Below are 23,460 nucleotides of genomic sequence, written 5' to 3'. Positions count from 1 at the left end.
ATGATTAGTTTAATCACGTAATAATAATTACAGAGAATTGATTTGATAAAATAAGTCTTCAAATGTAATGATACTAAAGATACGCCAACAGCATCCCTGTGGAACGCTTTCGACACCTTGTAGAGTCCATGCCCCGACAAACTGAGGCTGTTCTGAGTGCAAAAGGGAGGGGTGGGGGGTTCCTAATGTTTGGTACACTCACTGTATACACTGAATATGACATTGCATTGTACCATGTACTATTGAAGTAACAATTTGTTTCATGTTTTTGCAATATCAACCTATAATGCACAGAAAAGTTTGGACCTGTCGGATGGAGGAAGCAAACTCAGCCATAGATTATGACGAACATCCTAACCTTTAAGCTACACTACATGCGTCGCCATCAGCATTGTGTCAATGTGACGTTCCACCTGCTACTCTCGAAACCAACCAAATCAACTTTTTCTCATTATTTCAATTCGCAAGATAGAATGAACGTGCACGTCAGCCATCGAGAAATGAATAGGTTTTGGACAGGAGGTGTGGGACCTGGCAACCGGGTCGTCATTCCAAGCTGATGTGTGTGGTGAGTACTGGCCTCCTTCCGTGATCCAATACGGCATCATGTAGGTTGTTTTCCTGGGAGCTAGTAGCTAGTTGTATACAGTGCCTTGCGAAAGTATTCGGCCCCCTTGAACTTTGCGACCTTTTGCCACATTTCAGGCTTCAAACATAAAGATATAAAACTTTATTTTTTGTGAAGAATCAACAACAAGTGGGACACAATCATGAAGTGGAACGACATTTATTGGATATTTCAAACTTTTTTAATAATTATTGATTTTGAAATTTTTTAAATGATCCAGTCGGATAAACACTCCAAACAGCCTAACCGACCACTAAAGCACACTGTTGCCTCGTTATTTTTATATTGTTTTTGATATTTCAAGGGGTCTAAAAATTCTAAATCAAATAGCAAAACAATTTTTGGTATGACCTTAAAACAATTTCATATAGCTTAGTAATAATATCTATCTCTCTTATTCATTCTCTCTCCACATCTATCTCTTTCTCTCTCTTGCTTAATCACACTCTCTATCTCCCATCATAATACTCAATACTCAATATAACAGTCCTGAAAGAGAGAGATCTTTTCATTGTATTTTTATTTATTCAGGGAAGCACAATTGAGATAAGGGACTCATTCTCAATGGTGCCCTGAGAACTAACAATTCACAAATCAACGTGATCATTCAATATAACAGCAACAAAAGAAATTACAACAAGATACAGCAGTTACAGATACATTTCAACAACACAAATAAGTTATTACGATCATTCAAAACACTCGGAAATCTCAGTGAATGAATTCCTCATCAGCATTCTAAACTGCCCAATGGCACCAGGGATTCAAGATGTAATGAGGTTTGTAAATTATTCCAAACATTGAGGGCGTTAAAACTAAAGGCTGATTTACCTAGCTTGGTAGAGACACGAGGGATCTCAAGAGTTAACCAACCCTGTGAGCGGGTTTGGTGCCTCATATGTGAATACTTTTAACAGAGAAATTAGATTAGTTAGAAGCTTGTGCAGCAGAGAGGCAGATAGAGCGAGAGAGATGAGAGAGTAAGAGCGCAAAAGAGAGTGAAAGGGGGAGGACAGAAAGAGAAAAATGAATAGCTATGTCATTACCAGCACATTCCAATGGACACCTACTGTGTTTTATTCATTCAAATTCGTCTCCTCATCCTTCCTCAAATACACAGGAAAAGATTTGGTTAGCAGTGGGGGTCATCTCTCTCTCTCACTCGCTCCCTCTATCCTGTTCCTTATTACCATGTGTGTGTGAGGTTCCCTACAGGCCTGGGGATCTATATCGGCACTGGTTATGTCTCAATTAGCACCCTATCCCTTTTAGTGCACTACTTTTGACCCGGTCCCATAGGGCTATATAGGGAATTAGGGTACCATTTGGGACGCAGAGTGAGTCCAGCAGCGAGGCTTTGTCACATAGTGCCGTACTGTATTACCAAGCTTTAACGGACACTGCCAATTCCCCCTCGTTTGAAATACAAGCTGTATTTACATTGGGTTATCTGGGAAAGTCGCAGCGAAGGGCGACAGGCGGTGACAGGGTCTTGTGGCGAGAGAGAGAGAGAGAGAGAGAGAGAGAGAGAGAGAGAGACAGAGAAGGTGTTTGGATGCTGAGAAAGTGATTGGATTTCTAAGTCGAGAAGATTTATGTAATTTGTGCGATGGAGGACAGGGAGACAGCGAAGCTTCATACTGTGTATGGAGCCAGGAAAGAGAAGAAAAAAAATATATAGGGAGAGAAACGATTGATTGATTGTTTGATTGATGGGTATCTTCCATAGATCTGTATATGTTTGAAGGAGACAGTACACCCAGTTTTTCCTCACAAGGCACCTGAGTACTCTGGACACGCTAAATAAAAAACAAAGAGCTACAGTATGCAGCTTATTCCTTCATACCACAGAGCACTGCACGACAGCAGCCAGCCATAGGCCATAATACCTTTCCCACAGAGTTAGTATTCCCCTTACTGTTCAACCCCAACCCTTCAACCCCCTGGATGACAAGTTATTAAGGTGCCTCACCTTCTACAAATTGTTCCATTTCCCTGAAGGTTTGCTGTTTTGGTTATCACAATGAAATCTCAAGCAAATCTAAAGCAAAACGATACAAATCTATATTTGTGATCTATGCTTTTGGGATTTTATTTTCTCTCTGCCCCGGTCCACCAATGAAAAGAGGGCAAGACTGACAAAGGTGTGTTGTCATAAAGCATAGTGCGTTGACAGCTAACAAATGTGTCCCTTCCTTCGCTCTACATGCCGTTCAATTCTCGGGAACGCCTTGCTTGGCAGTTCAGGGCAATGAAGTCGTGTGACTTAACCCAAGGCGATTTACAAAGGCACAGGTAAATCAAGTAGGTGCCTGGGAGAATGTATTACTACATGCATCAGCAGCCAGCAGGCTCTGTGCTACAGTACTACACACACAGTAACTCTCCCAGCAGGACAGTCTTCAGAACAAAACAGAGACACTGTAGATCAAATGAAATAGATCATATGAAAGTGTATGCGAGTGGAAAGTAGACGATTGACTGGCTGAAGCACAATAAGTTGATAATCATATGGAATATAAAGAGAAAAAACGGACGGGAGGGGTTAGATACGGTTAGGTTCCTGTGACACTATAATCTATCTTCATCTATAATCACTATGATCCAAGATGAAGCATTGTTGTTTTCATGTTCAAATTCTTAGATTTGTTTTTGTAATTTTCCATACATTTACATTGTGATGGTTAATTTTGCTGACCAAGAACGAAGCTCTTGGTGCATTCACTTCAGCTGTTGAACTGAACGTTATGCTCTGCACTATCTTCAGTTACTATTTCATGTTTTGTTACTTTCTCACCTTTCGTGGAAAGATTCTGCATTGAACTGAGAGAATCTGACGGGACTGAATGGGATGCATAGGATGAGAGCAGCAGTAGTTCTGGTGTTGAATTTTTTTGTCACTGGTTGTTTGGACAAATCACGACTAGAGACCCAGAACTTAATCGAGCATCTAACTAATTAAGTGATACTTTAGTCCTAGCGTAACTGAGATGAAATGCACTTATGTAAAAGGACTTAACAAATGCGTGTTATGTAATGTATCAAATCAAATTGTCAACCCAGCTCTTCAGTACCACCCTTGAAGTGAGAAATTATATCCAAATATACATCATTATTTAAAAGCCCTGCTCACGCAAACACGTCATAACTTCTGAAGAGACTCAATCTGAGACTTTGAGCTTCCTCCTCTGTATGGACCGCGCTGTGATGTGTTCAGTAAATGGGATTCTAGCTAATGAATAATAAGTGTTTTTCGATATTAATCTGTAAGGCGGAGACATTTCCTTTCTAACTCCGTTCAGAGGGTATTGAAGCTGTAGCTTACATGACAGCAGAGGAGATCCATCAGCAGAGTGTAAAGAGAGAAAGTGAACGTCGAGGAGAGCACAGAGAGACAGATAAATAACTTGCGCAGTGCAAATGCAATTTAACTGGGTGATGTGGAGGGTGGATAGAAGTGCTCTGATACTATTCTCGATTGAGTGCATGTTCAGTGATCTGCATATCAAACACGTTGAAGGATCTACATACTGGAGGGGCGATGGAACGATTCACAGGTACACACAATCGGCCGCCCGATTCAAATGTTTCAGATACAAGTGCATTGATCCGCGGACCCAAACCGATCCAAATGTAGCGAGCATCGGTCAGAAAATCGTTTGAAACGTTATGAATTTCCGTAACTCTCATATTACATTCTTTCTACCTTCCGTAAATACCTCTCATCTTTTATGACAACTGATGTATCCTCTCCTTCTGTGTTGACAGTCATTGATTTACAAGTCATTTTGCATGCCAAACAACCCCAGGCAATATCAGCAGCCGTCCAACTGCGGACTGTGCCCAGCTTCGCTTGCTGACCAACATGAGGAAGGCGGCCTATTTCTGATCTTGCACATCTGTGTGGCACCTTCAGCTTTCAAAAGGTAAAATGTCTTGCGTGATATTAGGCTTTATTAAAATGGTGTTTTACCGGAATAAAAGTAGGCTACTGGATACACAACTCTCGTCTAGCTGCTGATCTTACAAAATATTAGATTTTGATTGTTCAGGTTCACCATCAGCCATAGTGTTGCTTTAAACAATAAGTGTATATAATCCTTTTTTAGATACACAGGGTCAAGTTGATAATTTCACCACGAAGACAGCAATCACTTTTGCCAGGCACACGTTTGCAAAGCATGGCCGAAGTGAAAGGAGAAGAGAAGATCACTCTGTAAAAACTTCCAAATGGTCAAAATCCTTTTGAGATGGGGATGAAATCCAAATGTTACATTTTTGTCATTTAGCAGATGCTCTTCTCCAGTTAGAGTGACTTACAGTTTGTGCATTCATCATAAGATAGCTAAGTGGGACAAACCAGACATAACAGGCCTACTAAAGTAGCTATAGAGGTAGGGTGTTTGGAAGATGGGCAGGGACTCAGACAACCCAGCTTCAGGGGGAAGCTCGTTCCACCATTGGGGTGCCAGGACAGAGAAGTGTTTGGACGGGGCTGAGTGGGAGCTGCCCTCCCGTAAGGGTGGGAAGCCCAGGGGACCTGAAGTGGCACAACGGACTGCTTGGGTTGGGGTGTAGGGTTTGAGCACAGCCTGAAGGTAGGGAGGGGCAGGGCGTGCAACCAAAGCACTTGGGTATTTGATATAGTGGGTGTCAAAGAGGAGAGAAGACGACCAGTTATGGGGATTGTGAAGCGCTGTTCTGCCAAACATCTCGTGCCCATTGTTCAAAAGTACATCTGACGAGGGAGCACCGTAATTTCTGATAGATGGAGAACTTCCCCACCGTCTCAGGAATGAAGGTTATAACCATCTTACCGTCAACCATCGAGACCATTTCGTTGACCCGTTCACAGGTGCACATACCCAAAACATAGAAAGGCTCTGGGGTGTATGTAGGTCAAATGTCTGGAGACTTCGAGGCAACCGCACAGAGAGTATACTCAAAGATCACTTGGATGTGATTGATTGGACATACTGGCGAGGTCATCATCATAGAGAAAGACAACTTGGTGTGCTATTGCATGACATTAGGATGAAATGCCCTGTACGAAGAAGTTACAACAGGTGTGTTGGCAGGAGGTGAGACTGCCAAGGCATTTTTTTGTAAGTACACTGGAACTTCAGTCCAAACCCAGGATCCCACACAGGTGTGTGTGTGTGTGTGTGTGTGTGTGTGTGTGTGTGTGTGTGTGTGTGTGTGTGTGTGTGTGTGATTATCCAGCACTAAGAAGGGTTCATATGCTGTATTCAGTGTCTTCAGTGTCTGTTTTAAAGCCTTATTCTAAAATGGATTAAACAAAACATTTTCATCAAGGCAAATCGTGGCTATTTTGAAGAATCTCAAATCTAAAATATATTTTAAAAAATTTAACACTTTTTTGGTTACTACATGATTTCATGTGTGATTTCATAGTTTTGATGTTTTCACTATTATTCTACAATGTAGAAAATAGTAAAAAATAAAGAAAAACCCAAGAATGAGTAGGTGTTCTAAAACTTTTGACCAGTAGTGTAAGTTTTCAGACCCTTTGCTATGAGACTTGAAATTAAGCTCAGGTGCATCCAGGTTCCATTGATCATCCATGAAATGTTTCTACAACTTGTTGGAGTCCACCTGTGGTAAATTCAATTGATTTGAATATGATTTGGAAAGGCACACACCTGTCTCCTGTCTATATAAGGTCCCACACGTGACAGTGAATGTCAGAGCAAAAACCATATCTGGGGAAGGGTACCAAAAAATGTCTGGAGCATTGAAGGTCCCCAAGAACACAGGGTGGCTCAATCATTCTTAAATGGAAGAAGTTTGAGCAATCGGTGGAGAAGGGACTTGGTCAGGGTGTTGACCAAGAACCCGATGGTCACTCTGATACATCACTAGAGTTCCTCTGTGGAGATGGGAGAACCTTCCAGAAGGACAACCATCTCTGCAGCACTCCACCAATCAGGCCAGGGACTGGGAGACTAGTCAGGATCGAGGCAAAGATGAACAAAGCAAAGTACAGAGAGATCCTTGATGAAAACCTGCTCCAGAGCGCTCAGGACCTCAGGCTGGGGTGAACGTTCACCTTCCAACAGGACACAGCCAAGACAATGCAGGAGTGGCTTCGGGACAAGTTTCTGAATGTCCTTGAGTGGCCCAGCCAGATCCCGGACTTGAACCCGATCAAACATCTCTGGAAAGACCTGAAAATAGCTGTGCAGCAACGATCCCCATCCAACCTGACAGAGCTTGAGAGGACCTGAAGAGAGGAATAAGAGAAACTCCCCAAGTTTGTGTGTGTGCCAAGCTTGTAGAGTCATACCTTAGACTACTCGAGGCTGTAATCGCTGCCAAAGGTGCTTCAACAAAGTACTGAGTAAAGGTTCTGAATACTCATGTAAATGTGATAATTCATTTTCTTTTTATATATATTTGCAGAAATACAAAAAATATTATGGGGTATTGTGTGTATATTGATAAGAATAAATATATATTTTTAATCTATTTTAGTATAAGGTAATGTAACAAAATGTGGAAAAAGGCAGGTGGTCTGAATACTTTCGAGAAAGCACTGAATGTGTGTGGTTGGAGGGGAGTGGAGCAGATGCACACTAAAACAAAGTGTTTCACAGTAATGCCATTTTCTATGCCTCTGTCTTTTTTATGATATTAGCCAGGCCGAAAAATTCCATGTTCGGAAAATATTGTACACAAAAAAATATACATGTACGCAGGAGGTATTTACTCTGTTTTGTTTCCACTAAAATGCAACTGTGATTCTTTACTTCAGAATAGGTAACCTTCATTTGGAGAAATAATTACCTTATTAAGGAGAAATGTGTTTACATAGGAGAATAAGGTACCTTTATTTTTTGTTTTGTTAGTGTACTCTGCACCTATCATCCCTTTTTAAGACTCCAAATACAATGTATGTTGCATGTTTAATGTACACCTTACTATTGATATACTTTGATTGTGGCAAATAAGGATGTAACTAATGAAAAACTAGTAATACAAGTTGTATAGTGTGAGAATCGGAAATCGAATAAAGTCCTTATAAATGCTACAAATTAGTGCCCCATATGTGTACCTTTAAACAAAGTGCTACCAGGTTTTCTATTTCATACATTCAGTATGTCTCGTGTGATCAGTTCAAGAGGCAGCACTCGCTCACCTCAGATGAATAGTTAAGAGTAAGTCACAACTAAGTTTACTAAACTAGTTAGTAAAGTAACTAGTTACTGCTGATGGTCTTCTGGAACGTCCTGTATAATCATAGTGGACTGCACTTTCTGTAGGCTTTGATTTGCTTCATGATCTATGTTATTTAGATATTTCAGTAGCATAATAGCTGTTATAGCTGATAGTGGCTGACGTTTGAGCTACCAAAGTTATGATAGGCCCTAGTCAGAGCCAATGACACAATCAGGAAACTATCTGTCTAGGGCTTTCTTTAAATTATTTTTTATTTCACCTTTATTTAACCAGGTAGGCAAGTTGAGAACAAGTTCTCATTTACAATTGCGACCTGGCCAAGATAAAGCAAAGCAGTTCGACACATACAACGACACAGAGTTACACATGGAGTAAAACAAACATACAGTCAATAATACAGTATAAACAAGTCTATATACGATGTGAGCAAATGAGGTGAGATAAGGGAAGTAAAGGCAAAAAAAGACCACAGTGGCGAAGTAAATACAATATAGCAAGTAAAACACTGGAATGGTAGATTTGCAGTGGAAGAATGTGCAAAATAGAAATAAAAATAATGGGGTGCAAAGGAGCAAAATAAATAAATAAATAAAATAAATACAGTAGGGAAAGAGGTAGTTGTTTGGGCTAAATTATAGGTGGGCTATGTACAGGTGCAGTAATCTGTGAGCTGCTCTGACAGTTGGTGCTTAAAGCTGGTGAGGGAGATAAGTGTTTCCAGTTTCAGAGATTTTTGTAGTTCGTTCCAGTCATTGGCAGCAGAGAACTGGAAGGAGAGGCGGCCAAAGAAAGAATTGGTTTTGGGGGTGACCAGAGAGATATACCTGCTGGAGTGCATGCTACAGGTGGGTGATGCTATGGTGACCAGCGAGCTGAGATAAGGGGGGACTTTACCTAGCAGGGTCTTGTAGATGACATGGAGCCAGTGGGTTTGGCGACGAGTATGAAGCGAAGGCCAGCCAACGAGAGCGTACAGGTCGCAATGGTGGGTAGTATATGGGGCTTTGGTGACAAAACTGATTGCACTGCGATAGACTGCATCCAATTTGTTGAGTAGGGTATTGGAGGCTATTTTGTAAATTACATCGCCGAAGTCGAGGATTGGTAAGATGGTCAGTTTTACAAGGGTGTGTTTGGCAGCATGAGTGAAGGATGCTTTGTTGCGAAATAGGAAGCCAATTCTAGATTTAACTTTGGATTGGAGATGTTTGATGTGGGTCTGGAAGGAGAGTTTACAGTCTAACCAGACACCTAGGTATTTGTAGTTGTCCACGTATTCTAAGTCAGAGCCGTCCAGATTAGTGATGTTGGACAGGCGGGCAGGTGCAGGTAGCGATCGGTTGAAGAGCATGCATTTAGTTTTACTTGTATTTAAGAGCAATTGGAGGCCACGGAAGGAGAGTTGTATGGCATTGAAGCTTGCCTGGAGGGTTGTTAACACAGTGTCCAATGAAGGACCAGAAGTATACAGAATGGTGTCGTCTGCGTAGAGGTGGATCAGAGACTCACCAGCAGCAAGAGCGACATCATTGATGTATACAGAGAAGAGAGTCGGTCCAAGAATTGAACCCTGTGGCACCGCCATAGAGACTGCCAGAGGTCCGGACAGCAGACCCTCCGATTTGACACACTGAACTCTATCAGAGAAGTAGTTGGTGAACCAGGCGAGGCAATCATTTGAGAAACCAAGGCTGTCGAGTCTGCCGATGAGGATGTGGTGATTGACCGAGTTGAAAGCCTTGGCCAGATCAATGAATACGGCTGCACAGTTATGTTTCTTATCGATGGCGGTTAAGATATTGTTTAGGACCTTGAGCGTGGCTGAGGTGCACCCATGACCAGCTCTGAAACCAGATTGCATAGCAGAGAAGGTATGGTGAGATTCGAAAAGGTCGGTAATCTGTTTGTTGACTTGGCTTTCGAAGACCTTAGAAAGGCAGGGTAGGATAGATATAGGTCTGTAGCAATTTGGGTCAAGACTGTCCCCCCCTTTGAAGAGGGGGATGACCGCAGCTGCTTTCCAATCTTTGGGAATCTCAGACGACACGAAAGAGAGGTTGAACAGGCTAGTAATAGGGGCGGCAACAATTTCGGCAGACATTTTTTGAAAGAAGGGGTCCAGATTGTCTAGCCCGGCTGATTTGTAGGGGTCCAGATTTTGCAGCTCTTTCAGAACATCAGCTGACTGGATTTGGGAGAAGGAGAAATGGGGAAGGCTTGGGCGAGTTGCTGTGGGGGGTGCAGTGCTGTTGACCGGGGTAGGAGTAGCCAGGTGGAAAGCATGGCCAGCCGTAGAAAAATGCTTATTAAAATTCTCAATTATAGTGGATTTATCAGTAGTGACAGTATTTCCTATCTTCAGTGCAGTGGGCAGCTGGGAGGAGGTGTTCTTATTCTCCATGGACTTTACAGTGTCCCAGAACTTTTTTTAGTTAGTGTTGCAGGAAGCAAATTTCTGCTTGAAAAAGCTAGCCTTGGCTTTTCTAACTGCCTGTGTATAATGGTTTCTAGCTTCCCTGAACAACTGCATTGCACGGGGGCTGTTCGATGCTAATGCAGAACGCCATAGGATGTTTTTGTGTTGGTTAAGGGCAGTCAGGTCTGGGGAGAACCAAGGGCTATATCTGTTCCTGGTTCTAAGTTTCTTGAATGGGGCATGCTTATTTAAGATGGTTAGGAAGGCATTTAAAAAAATAACCAGGCATCCTCTACTGACGGGATGAGATCAATATCCTTCCAGGATACCCCGGCCAGGTCAATTAGAAAGGCCTGCTCGATGAAGTGTTTCAGGGAGTGTTTGACAGTGATGAGTGGAGGTCGTTTGACCGCTGACCCATTACGGATGCAGGCAATGAGGCAGTGATTGCTGAGATCTTGGTTGAAGACAGCAGAGGTGTATTTAGAGGGCAAGTTGGTTAGGATGATATCTATGAGGGTGCCCGTGTTTAAGGCTTTGGGGAGGTACCTGGTAGGTTCATTGATAATTTGTGTGAGATTGAGGGCATCAAGCTTAGATTGTAGGATGTCTGGGGTGTTAAGCATGTTCCAGGGAGCAATCAGTTCACATATGGTGTCCAGAGCACAGCTGGGGGCAGAGGGTGGTCTATAGCAGGCGGCAACGGTGAGAGACTTGTTTTTAGAGAGGTGCAGACCTGGATAGTAGGACAGAACTCTGCAGGCTATCTTTGCAGTAGATTGCAACACCGCCCCCTTTGGCAGTTTTATTTTGTCTGAAAATGTTGTAGTTTGGGATGAACATTTCAGAATTTTTGGTGGTCTTCCTAAGCCAGGATTCAGACACAGCTAGAACATCCGGGTTGGCAGAGTGTGCTAAAGCAGTGAATAAAACACATTTAGGGAGGAGGCTTCTAATGTTAACATGCATGAAACCAAGGCTATTACGGTTACAGAAGTCATCAAAAGAGAGCGCCTGGGGAATAGGAGTGGAGCTAGGCACTGCAGGGCCTGGATTCACCTCTCCATCGCCAGAGGAACAGAGGAGGAGTAGGATAAGGGTACGGCTAAAAGCAATAAGAATTGGTCGTCTAGAACGTCTGGAACAGAGAGTAAAATGAGATTTCTGAGGGCGATAAAATAGCTTCAAGGTATAATGTACAGACAAAGGTATGGTAGGATGTGAATACAGTGGAGGTAAACCTAGGTATTGAGTGATGATGAGTGAGATATTGTCTCTAGAAACATCATTGAAACCAGGAGATGTCATCGCATGTGTGGGTGGTGGAACTAATAGGTTGGATAATGTATAGTGAGCAGAACTAGAGGCTCTACAGTGAAATAAGCCAATAAACACTAACCAGAACAGCAATGGATAAGGCATATTGACATTAAGGAGGCATGATTGGTCCAGTGAGTAGTGAGGTTGGTTAGGGTCACGGCGATTCAGACAGCTAGCCGGGCCATCGGTAGCAAGCTAGCATAGGATGGAGATCTGTTTTTAGCCACCTCGTGCGTTTCTGTCTGTAGGATTAGTGGGGTTCCGTGTGGTAGGGGGAATCAATCCAATTCGCAAAAAAACAAACAATAGATATAGTTATAGAGGCCCAATAAAAAAATATATAAAAAAATATTGTCCGATAGGTCTATTCAGATAGCAGCCGATAAGACAGCTAACGATTAGCGGACCGCAGATGGCCGTTCAGGTAACGTCGCGACGGAGGTGCAAGCTGGATAACTCCCTCGGGTAGATAATGTCGGTAGTACAGCTGTGAAGGCCCGGTGGGGCTCCGCGTTGGCAGTAAAACGGGTCAGGATAGGTGATTGTAGCCCAGGAGTGACTGATGGAACTCTTCAGCTGGCTAGCTCCGGAATAATTGGTGTTTTGAAGATGAGTTTAAGGAAAATAAAAAATATATATAAAAAATGTATGCAAAGAAAGTTGTAAATATATATATACAGTATATATATACGGGACACGACCAGACGAGGACAAAAGACCTCTGAACTGCTATGCCATCTTGGAGTGCGAGTTATGGCCTGAGGAAAACTCCTGTTCCTAGTCATGTGAACCAGGGTAATCCTCCCTCTGCCCTATAAGATGACAGTGTGTGATTGACAGCTGGCCATGGCTTTACACCGGCAGTGGGATGGCGGGATTTGGGGAGGTGTGGAATGGAGGGATTTGAAAAGGAGAGAAAACGGTCACTGGCCCTCACTGAAGGCGAACAGAGGATCATGTATCATATTTCCAGCCTGGAGAGTTTCCATCTCTCTAAAATTCCACTTTACGTCTCCTTCATTCACCCATTCATCCTTCTATTTATTTTTCACTCTGATTCTCTCTTCTCCACTATGTGATGCTCTATTCCATTACACTCCTCTCATCCCACTTTTCTTCCACTTCTCTCCCCCACCCTCCTTTCACGTCTCTTATATCTTCTATGCTCAACTTAGATACTCCTTTTTCTCCTCAGTCACCTTTACTTTCCAGGCCTGTCCTTACCATTCATTTACCCTCTTCCCATTTTTCTTCACCCCTCATCTCCTACTAGTGTTGCACGGTATACCGAAACTTTGGGACAGGCTTGCGCTAGCAATGAGTAAGTGGAGCAGGCACGGTGCACTCTTACTATAAGGGGACCCCGTACCAAACCACATGAAAAATGGTTTGGTACTAGAATTTTTGTTACTTTCGGTACTTCTATCAAACGTGTCTCAGGTCGTCTACTGCTAGAGAGAGGATCTAGTCTGTCTATCTGAGCAGCCGATGTCACCTTATCGTGTGAGTGCACCGTGCCTGCTCCACTTACTCATTGCCAGCTCTAGCCGGTCCCGAGGAACCACCGCACTTACTGGGAGTCTTGGGATGCATCACCACTCATGCTGCACGGAAGATAACACACTTGAATAATGCAACACGACATGTAGAAGTGAAACAACTGTTCATTACTGTTCGCAAAACAATGTCCATTACAGGCTAGAACACTTTACAATGCAATAATATACTGGTAGCTTCCAGCATTGTAGGCTAACTTCCCTTGCTTGCTTACAGCTGAAGCTAACATCAATGTACTACCCTAGTAAAGAGTTTGTGAGAATATGCTAAATATTGCAGATTTCCAAACTGGTTGTGACCAAAAACTTTATGAATTCACTTCATCTCCCCCGCTTGCCTCACATCTCTCCCAGTCAAGATCATCTTTGCTGAGCTTCTAACTGTGTGAAGGACGTCATGGGTCTTAAAGAGACAGCACACACTTTTATATAAGAAGATCAGTACAATAAAATAAGTCCCAAATGGAAGGGAAACAGATTGTTTTTCATCTGTAGCCCCATGAAATCAGCCAAAACTCAATAACTCAATGCATGCACAAACTCCCATTGAAGATGCATTCACCTGTATTGTGAATAAGCCTAGGCTACATCTTGATTCACCTTGTTTATCAAAAGATTTACCATAGAAATAAATGATTAACATTATGTTGTTATGTAGTTAGATTGGTAAAAATCTGCCTTCCCCTCTATCTACTCTCCTCTCCTTTCCTCCCTCCATCTCCTTGCCCTTCACTACATGCTGTCTGTCTGTCTGTCTCCGTCAGTCAGTAGAGGGTAAATAAAGTAGAGGTCACACCACCACTTAATACCCACAGTTGTCACTGCAGTGTGTGTGTGTGTGTGTGTGTGTGTGTGTGTGTGTGTGTGTGTGTGTGTGTGTGTGTGTGTGTGTGTGTGTGTGTGTGTGTGTGTGTGTGTGTGTGTGTGTGTGGCGTGCGCCGTGATGCCTTCACTGACGATGGGAGAATCAGCCATTGTGAATGTACCTCTTCCTCTAAGGCTGCAGTGACTGACAACGAGTCACATTCTGTTGCAGGTATATTGCAGGGATCCCCTCATTGTATATCTGATTGTCTTTCTGGAGGGCTGTTCAAGTCAAGAATGCACACTGAGTCCAGTTTGGAGCATTCTATTGTCCCAATATCCACAAAATCCTACACAGCAGCAATGAGACACACAGACATCCGATGAATAATCTCTATCAATCAGTAACTATCTGTGTGTGGGTTAATCAGAGGGATTTGTGTGTGTATCCCCCAGTAAAGTATGAAGAGAGAAGGAGCTTAGGACTGACTTCTACCCCCATCTGTCTCCACCCTCTGTGGCCCTGTCAATCTGTGTGTGTGTGTGTGTGTGCATGTGCCTGCCAACCCCCTAGCTAAGTAGAGCATACAAGATATAAGAGAAGTGAAAGGTCTGTGTGAGCCGGTGTCGATCCATTTCAGCTGTTTTGTACGTTGTGACTACCGTGGGTCTTACATAACCCAACACACATCATTGGATACAGGTATCACACAACGTCTGGATTGATTGGCACAAACATAATCATTAGAGAGAGAGCAGCATTGTTAGACAGGCTGAGACAGCATAGCAGAGTAGCAGGCAAGCTTAGCGCATAACAATCTCATACTGTATAATCCACAAAGATTCCTGCCTGCAATTGGATTCCATTGAACTGGCAGAAAAAGCCACCATTACAGACAACTGGCTATTACCAAAAGCTACAAAACATGTAACTCTATGCTTACAGACACAGCATATTTAAGTAGAAAATGTATAATAGGAAGTGTACCTGTCGATTTATTTCAAGACCTACCTTTAAACTCAGTGCTTCTTTGCTTGGCATCATGGGAAAATCCAAAGAAATCAGCCAAGACCTCAGAAAAAAAATTGTAGACCTCCACAAGTCTGGTTCATTCTTGGGAGCAATTTCCAAACGACTGAAGGTACCACGTTCATATGTACAAATAATATTACGCAAGTATAAACACCATGGGACCACGCAGCTGTCATACCGCTCAGGAAGGAGACTCGTTGTGTCTCCTAGAGATGAACGTACTTTGGTGCAAAAAGTGCAAATCAATCCCAGAACAACAGCAATGGAACTTGTGAAGATGCTGGAGGAAACAGGTACAAAAGTATCTACATCCACAGTAAAACAAGTCCTATATTGACATGACCTGAAAGGCCGCTCAGCAAGGAAGAAGCCACTGATACAAAACCGCCATAAAAAAGCCAGACTACGGTTTGCAACTGCACATGAGGACAAAGATCGTACTTTTTGGGGAAATGTCCTCTGGTCTGATGAATAAAAATATAGAACTGTTTGGCCATAATGACCATCGTCATGTTTGGAGGAAAAAGGGGGAGGCTTGCAAGCCAAAGAACACCATCCCAACCGTGAAGCACTGGGGTGGCAGCATCATGTTGTGGGGGTACTTTGCTTCAGGAGGGACTAGTGCACTTCACAAAATAGATGGCATCATGAGGCAGGAAAATGATGTGGATATATTGAAGGAACATCTCAAGACATCAGTCAGGAAGTTAAAGCTTGGTCGTAAATGGGTCTTCCAAATGGACAATGACCCCAAGCATACTTCCAAAGATGTGGCAAAATGGCTTAAGGACAACAAAGTCAAGGTATTGGAGTGGCCATCACAAAGCCCTGACCTCAATCCTATAAAAAATGTGTGGGCAGAACTGAAAAATCTTGTGCGAGCAAGGAGACCGACAAACCTGACTCAGTTACTCCAGCTCTGTCAGGAGAATGGGCCAAAATTCACCCAACTTATTGTGGGAAGCTTGTGAAAGGCTACCCGAAGCGTTTGACACAAGTTAAACAATTTAAAGGCAATGCTACCAAATAACAATTGAGTGTATGTAAACGTCTGACCCACTGGGAATGTGATGAAATAAATAAAAGCTGAAATAAATAATTCTCTCTCCTATTATTCTAACATTTCACAATCTTAAAATAAAGTGGTCATCCTAACTGACTTAAGGCAGGGAATTTTTTACAAGGATTGTGGAAAAACTGAATTTAAATGAATTTGGCTAAGGTGTATGTAAACTTCAGACTTCAACTGTACACTGTACTAGATAATAAATTAATATGTTTACTTTCATAGTCCTAAACTAACATCTAATAGCACCCACAGTCCTCCTCCACACCTTGACCGTATCTTGGCTAAATTCCACTCTAGCCTGGTGCTGGCAGCCTGGTACTCACTTCCCCATCATCATCAGAACTCAATGGGCCAGCAGAACCATAGCTACTGCTTCAATCACAATGCAGAACCACAGCTATTGGTCCAATCACTACTGTTGCACGATATTCCAAAATGTCAGTACTTTTCTGATACTGAAAAACGGTTCGGTACTAGAAGTTTTGTTAATGTCGGTACTTCTGTCAAATGTGTCTCACGTCATATAGGGATTGAGAGGATCGAGTCTGTCTAATCATTTGTCTGAATCTTCTAAAGGGGGCTGTAGTTAGGGCTGGCACAATTATTGCGTAATCGTGTAACTGACAATTACGGACAATAACTGTGAACTGTGAACTGTGAACTATGAAATATATATTTATAATCATCTTAATGCATTCATTTAAGGAGAAAGGAGTATTCAACTTTATATTCAAGTAGGTATAGTTTACCCAATAGCAGTTACACATTTTTTCATGAATTGGGTAAAGTTGGTATTAATTTTACGAGCAGAACGGCACAGTCAGAAGGAAAAGCTAATTTCCCAAAAGTTCCAGAGTCAAAACCATTTGTTTTTTACGCAGGGTTGTCACCAAAGCATTGGTGTATTCATGACGTACTGTATGACGTAGCTAATTTTGACATTTTAATCGTTACCCAGAATTCCATAACCGTCATAACCCTTGCAGTAGTAAGATAGCCAGGCTAGTGGTGATGACAAAGCACCAGCAGCTTTTGAGAAGCAAGCCAGAGGGGGGAGAAAATTCCGACAGCATGGCTTCTTCTAACAAAAACATCATACCTCCACACGGGTAGTTTGATTACCAAAATGGTTCCAGAAGGGAACTGTGAGAACACTTTGGAACTGCTTACAGAGCAGATGGTAAAGGTCAGCCCACCAAAACAACTATGCAAAATGTGTTACAAAGCAGTGCAGTGCAAGGGAGGTTTAGTTGTAAAACAACATGAAAAGCAGTTTTACACATGACATTTTCATTGTAATGTTATTCAACTGGAAACTCAATTCAAATGTTTTTTGAGTGGCAATGACATATAGTACCAGTCAAACCTTTTGGAACACCTACTCAATAAAGGGTATTTGTTTATTTGTATTGTCTTTATTGTCTACATTCTAGAACAATAGTGAAGACATCACAATTGTGAAACAACACATATGGAATCATGTAGTAACCAAAAAAGTGTTAAACAAATCTAAATATATTTTATATTTGAGATTCTTCAAAGTATTCACCCTTTGCCTTGATGACAGCTTTGTCCACTCTAGGCATTCTCTCAACCATCTTCATGAGGTCATCTGGAATGCATTTCAATTAACAGGTGTGCTTTGATAAAAGTTCATTTGTGGAATTTATTTCCTTTTTAATGTGTTTGAGCCAATCAGTTGTGTTGTGACAAGGTAAGGATGGTATACAGAAGATAGCCCTATTTGGTAAAAGACCAAGTCCATATTATGGCAAGAACAGCTCAAATAAGCAAAGAGAAATGACAGTCCATCATTACTTTAAGACATGAACGTCAGTCAATCCGGAAAATGTCAAGAACTTTGAAAGTTTCTTCAATTGCAGCAGCAAAAACCATCAAACGCTATGATGAAACTGGCTCTCAAGAGGACCGCCACAGGAAAGGAAGACCCAGAGTTACCTCTGCTGCAGAGGATAAGTTCATTAGAGTTAATTGAACATCAGATTGCAGCCCAAATAAATGCTTCACGGAGTTCAAGTAACAGACACATATCAACACCAACTGTTCAGCGGAGACTGTCTGAATCAGGCCAGGCCAGATTGGCTTGTCATAACAAAGGGGTTAAATACTTGTTGACTCAAGCCATTTCAACGTTTCATTTTTTATTCATTTGTAAAAATGTCTAAATACATGATTCCACTTTGACATTATGGGGTAATGTGTGTAGGCCAGTGACACAAAATGTCAATTTAATCCATTTTAAATTCAGGTTGTTACGCAACAAAAGGTTGAGAAAGTCAAGAGGTGTGAATGTTTTCTGAAGGCACTGTAGATGAATAATGAATCATAGGTCTAATGAATGAAATTTACCAGATATTATGGCCATAGATTAGCAAATTACCCTGACATTTTAAAACAGTTTAGATGTCATTGTAAAATGATTGCATGCTCTGCGTCTCAGATAAGGTTTTGCATAGGGATGCTGTAAGATTAGCTTCTGTTATTTAATATGGTGTTTTATTTTTTGTAAATAAATAAATTGAATATAGAATATAAGATATACTATGTGTTATTTCAGTTGTTCAACCAGTCATCAACATATTGTTCAATGTAAAAAAATATAAAAAATAAAGCCCAGTGGTTATTCTGTTATTCTGTGAAAGCTAATATGCTTTCTCTTCTTTGCCGTGGTATAACTTTGGCATTGAGTATCATTCCGGTAACGAGTATCGTGATACTAAACCTGGTATCGGTATTGAAGTAAAAATTCTGGTATCGTAAAAACACTACTAATCACAACGCAGAACCTCATCTACTGGTCCAATCACAATGCAAAACCCCATCTACTGATCCAATCAAAACAGCCAACATTGTTCCTCCAATAACCTCTAACAGTGTTTCATCACTAAGGATCTTTAATGCACATTGTCCCTTTGCTAGTCCTTCTAGTGCCTGTTAGCAGAAAGAAGCTGGCAAAGTGCTATAGGATATCAATTTCCCCCCAATAAAGCGCAGGTTGCAAAGCTGCCGCACCCTCGTGGATCGTCTCTGTGTTGTTTAATTGAGTTTCGATCAGAGACTGTTACTCGGAGAAGCACTCACTATCTGCCAGACACACACACTTACATAATATATATATATATATATATATATATGTATATATATATATATAACAATTAGCAGCGGCCAGTGATTTTGAAAGGGCTTAAAGGGCAATTCCACCACTTTTCAACCTCATTTCATTATCTCCAGCACAATACCAGTGTCTACATATGTGAAAACCTGCCTGATGACATCATCAAAAGTTCAAACATTTTAAAAACAGTGATTTTAAAAAACACTATGAGATTCGCAGTGAAGTGGGGAGCAAGAAAATACCTAAAACTCATGGCAGGTTTTTAATCCTACCCTGTGATGTCACAGCAGCATTGTTTTGGACCTTTATTCTTGTATTTTTAACCACAGATCATAGAAACGCATTGTTTTCACATATGTAGACACTGGGTTGGTGCTGGAGATGATAAAAATGAGGTTGAAAAGCATCGGAATTGCCCTTTAACTGGAGAATTAAGTTAAAAGGCTTTAAAGGGATTTTCAGGAAGCCGGGTTTTGGACACGGTAGCTCAGGAACCTGTAATTGGCGAATCCTCCTTGTCTCTGAGTACCGAGACTCAAGTAAGGCTGAAGAAACCTTTCATTTGTTAATCAATCCCCTCCTTTCAAAGAAAACTAACTCTTATACTATTATTATTCGAAACAGAAGTGTGGATTTTAAATCCGACTTTTAGAGAGAAGGGAATGGAGAATTGAAAGTGCTAATAGTTAACCATGAAAAAAGATGACGGAGTTTGACACTTCAACAACAGACCATACTGATTGTCTGTTTCTGTCTGATTATATCTCATATTTGATATTTTTCAGATCAAGAGTCTTCCATGACTTGTTATCATTTAAGCAGTGGAGCAGTAATTCGGAAGACTTCCACTGCAGCAAAGCTGGTGCTACATCTGGGGTACATAGTTACACTGTTGCAAGTGCAGAGTAGGAAAAAGAAGATGGATTCCATTGTTTCGCTTCATGGACCTTAAAGACCTAATAGCACTGAATTGGTTGTATGGTTGTTATAATTGCCTCTTCTCATCTCTTACTCTTTATCTCTCAATCTCCCACCCTCGTCTCTTCCTCTCACCCTCCTCCCCCTCTTTCTTGTTCTCCCCCCCCCTCTCTCTCTCTCTCTCATTCTCATTCTCTCTCTCTGTCTCTCTTTCTCTCGCTCCCAGTCCTCTCCATCTCCACTCTCTCTCATTAGTCCAGTGCCTGTCATGGAGAGGGTCTGTGTCCAACACTACACAGTCCAACACTACACACCAGAGAACCATCAGATGCCTACCAGCTACACATCAGAGAGACAACCAGCAGCTAGCCAGGCCAGCTGAGTCGCATCGCTCTCTCTATCTACCTCGCATCTCGCTCCAGTAGCACAGGACAGAGAAGGGATATTTTAAAGAACTAGAGGGCGGAGAAAGAGAGAGGGGGGGGAGAGGGAAAGAAGAGAAAAAGTAGAGGAAGAGAGAGAAAAAGAAGAGAAATTCGACCAAGAGATAAACTGAGATTTCTGAAATGATAGTCATTTCAGTTAAGGGAAGGGAGTGGGTGTTAACCAGTCACTTTCATGCAACCCCCTTTCTCACCCTGAGACCACATGTTCATCTTGACACCTCTGTCTGGCTGAACAGCATGCTACCTGTTCCACATGAAGCTCTCTTCATCCCAGCATGACAATTCAAGATGGTTCAACCACTGCTTTGGATCCTGCCAAGCCCCCCCCCCCTCTCTCTACCTCCCTCCATAACACTAGCTCACAGAAACCAGCCATTCCGCACAGCCTTTATCTCCTCTAAAATAATCTTTCAGCAGGATCAACAAGAAAATCTGCTGAAATGGGATAAAGAGAATAGAGGGGAAAATTATGTAAAAAAACAACAATAATAAACAGCAAAATCCACATCCGGGCCGGGCTTCCTGGAATGACCCCAGATGATGCTCAAAGCTGATGATCTCAAATGACCTTCAACTCCATACTGTGCCAATAAGAGCTGCTTCTCAATGCTCTCTGAAGAGATGACGGTACACTGAATGACTAGGATGGAGTTGGCCCTAGACACTGAGCTAAGGTTAGTTTTGTATTCCCCCCTCTGATAGTTAGCATTAGGATCTACTGAGAATGAGCTGATCCTAGATCTGTGGCTGGGAGAATCGTCTCCCCAGAGCAGATTAAAAGGAGGCATATACTAATGGTCCTCGTTGACCTTTGGGAAATACTAAAGCTAATTGGGATAGCTTAGAAAGGGCACATTATATTGCAAAGGTCAGTTATGTGACATAAGGCTACAACATGGGATCACGTTAGCTTTTACAAATATCCTACTGTACAACAGTGTTCAAAAATCCCGGTGGAGTGGACCCTTCAGAGTGCACATTTTTGTAACAGCCCAGCACTAGCAAACATCAAATCAAATGTTATTGGTCACATACACATCTTTAGCAGATGTTATTGCTGAAGTAACTAATCAATGAATAATCATTAACAGAATCAGAGAGCTGGGTTTAAAAAACTAAACAGATCAAATACAATGTGCACCCTGTGAATTCCCAGGACCAGGACGTCTTGCAGTTGGTTATGAGTAGACATAGATGGGGGACTTAATATCTCCATGCCCTAGACATGATTTGGAATACAGAAAGGGACTGAGGAATTAGTCAAACCAAATACTAATACAAAATGTTAACAGCTACCGTTTTATCCATGAAAATAGTTGAACAGGTACAATAATATCCATAACAACACTACCGACCGACTCCCCACAGTCTCCCTGTGGTCCTAGTTCTAACTACCACAGTGCCATATCAACCGATTCAGGGTTATCACACCCTAGCTCAGTAATGTCACTTCATTCGCACGGGGTAAAGTTTACATCTTTATCGGCTACTATCAGCTCCGATATGGCAGAGACCTGAGAGAGTAGGGCGTAAAACGTCTGATTACCGTACCTCCTCCCCTCACCGGCACAGGGGGATCACAACTAGTGTATTAGCGGTGACGGCTGCTGTTGATTGGCTAGTGGTGCAGGAAGGCCTGTGAGGACAGGGGCACTGACATTATATTGGAGATAAAGCATTGCAATGACGATGTGTCTCTGACAAACAGACACGCTCGCGCGCACACTTACGTGCACGCACACACACAGCGCTCCTCAGTCGCTGACAGTTGATTCCCAGCTGTTATTTTGTGTGACATATACACATATACAACTGCAGGTGTAATAAAAAAAGCATGCAAATGCATTCTGATGCACACACACACACACACACGCACACACACACACATTCATATAAAATAACACATCCGCAGGCTTTAATAAAAGGCATGCATTAACACAACACACACACACACACTTGCAGGCATCATCGAAAGCCCTCAACAGCTCAGCAGCAGAAAAGTACAATCTTAGGAAATAATTGGGCTGACGGGTACACATAGAGGGAAATTAACGAGGTAGAAAGAAAGGCCTTTGTACACCTGCCAGTCAATCAGCAACCAAACAACATGAACTACATGACAAAGGCAACGAATGTCTTGTAAGCATTAAAAACAGAGCCTGTGGCAAGGTAGTCTGTCGAGCTATGAAATAGAAAATATGCAATGTTCTTCACACTTCACATTAAAACAATCAACCTTACAGAAAATAAACAGCAGTCTTAACTGCACACAGTACAGTATAAGGATTCTTACCTGGTACAAAACTCCCCTGAACAACCTCCTTGTACGCCCACCATCCCTCATGTATTTTAGGTACATTTGGCTGAGCTGTCGGAGAGGAAGGAAACAGAGAACATGCATGTCAATCAGATGTATGTTAATTAGAGACAACACCTGCTGACTCTACTCCTTCATGTAAATGTTCCATGTTGATCCTCATCCTTTCCAGCCAACCTCTCTAACCTTTTCAGGAAGAGGAATTGGCAAACAAATACTCCCTGAAGACAGGCAGAGAACAAACAGAACACGAGATTGGAAATCCTACACACAAGTGCACGTACACATAACACATACTGGTACATATACAAGTGTAAGTACACGCACACACACCTTCCTCGGGCATTAGTCTGGAAATGCATTCTGTTATGTTGTGCGCAGTAAAAAGCCCAGATTAGAGGAGGGCTGGACTTTATAATTGAGGTGAATAGGTAAAGGTCCCGCTAAAAAGGGAGGGTTGAGACCCAGAATTACCAGAAGAGCTTTGGGGATATTGCTTTTTACACCTCAACTTGTTTTGTTCATTCGGTTGCGCTGGGAAGGAAGGCTTAATGGAGGGGCTAGAGGTTGCCTTGCCTTACCTCTGCGTAATGGAAGTACGGGGTGGTGGGTGGTTC

The 23,460-nt window shown here is 42.1% G+C and overlaps 1 protein-coding gene across 4 annotated transcripts in view; it reads right to left on the bottom strand.

Annotated features, from left to right (window-relative positions):
• ca10a (carbonic anhydrase Xa) overlaps positions 1 to 23,460 on the bottom strand; it is a 314,149-nt gene that overhangs the window by 215,707 nt on the left and 74,982 nt on the right. For all 4 annotated transcript variants that reach the window (XM_031805092.1, XM_020461130.2, XM_031805093.1 and 1 more), the window contains exon 3: positions 22,820 to 22,894. In XM_031805092.1, coding sequence (XP_031660952.1) covers positions 22,820 to 22,894 — 75 coding nt within the window. The remainder of the gene's footprint in view (positions 1 to 22,819; positions 22,895 to 23,460) is intronic.

Source organism: Oncorhynchus kisutch, linkage group LG25 (genome assembly GCF_002021735.2).
Source record: "Oncorhynchus kisutch isolate 150728-3 linkage group LG25, Okis_V2, whole genome shotgun sequence".
In the NCBI taxonomy this organism is placed as follows: domain Eukaryota; kingdom Metazoa; phylum Chordata; class Actinopteri; order Salmoniformes; family Salmonidae; genus Oncorhynchus; species Oncorhynchus kisutch.
The sequence above is the reverse complement of the archived record's forward strand: the minus strand, read 5'-3'. Positions and strand labels throughout refer to the sequence as shown.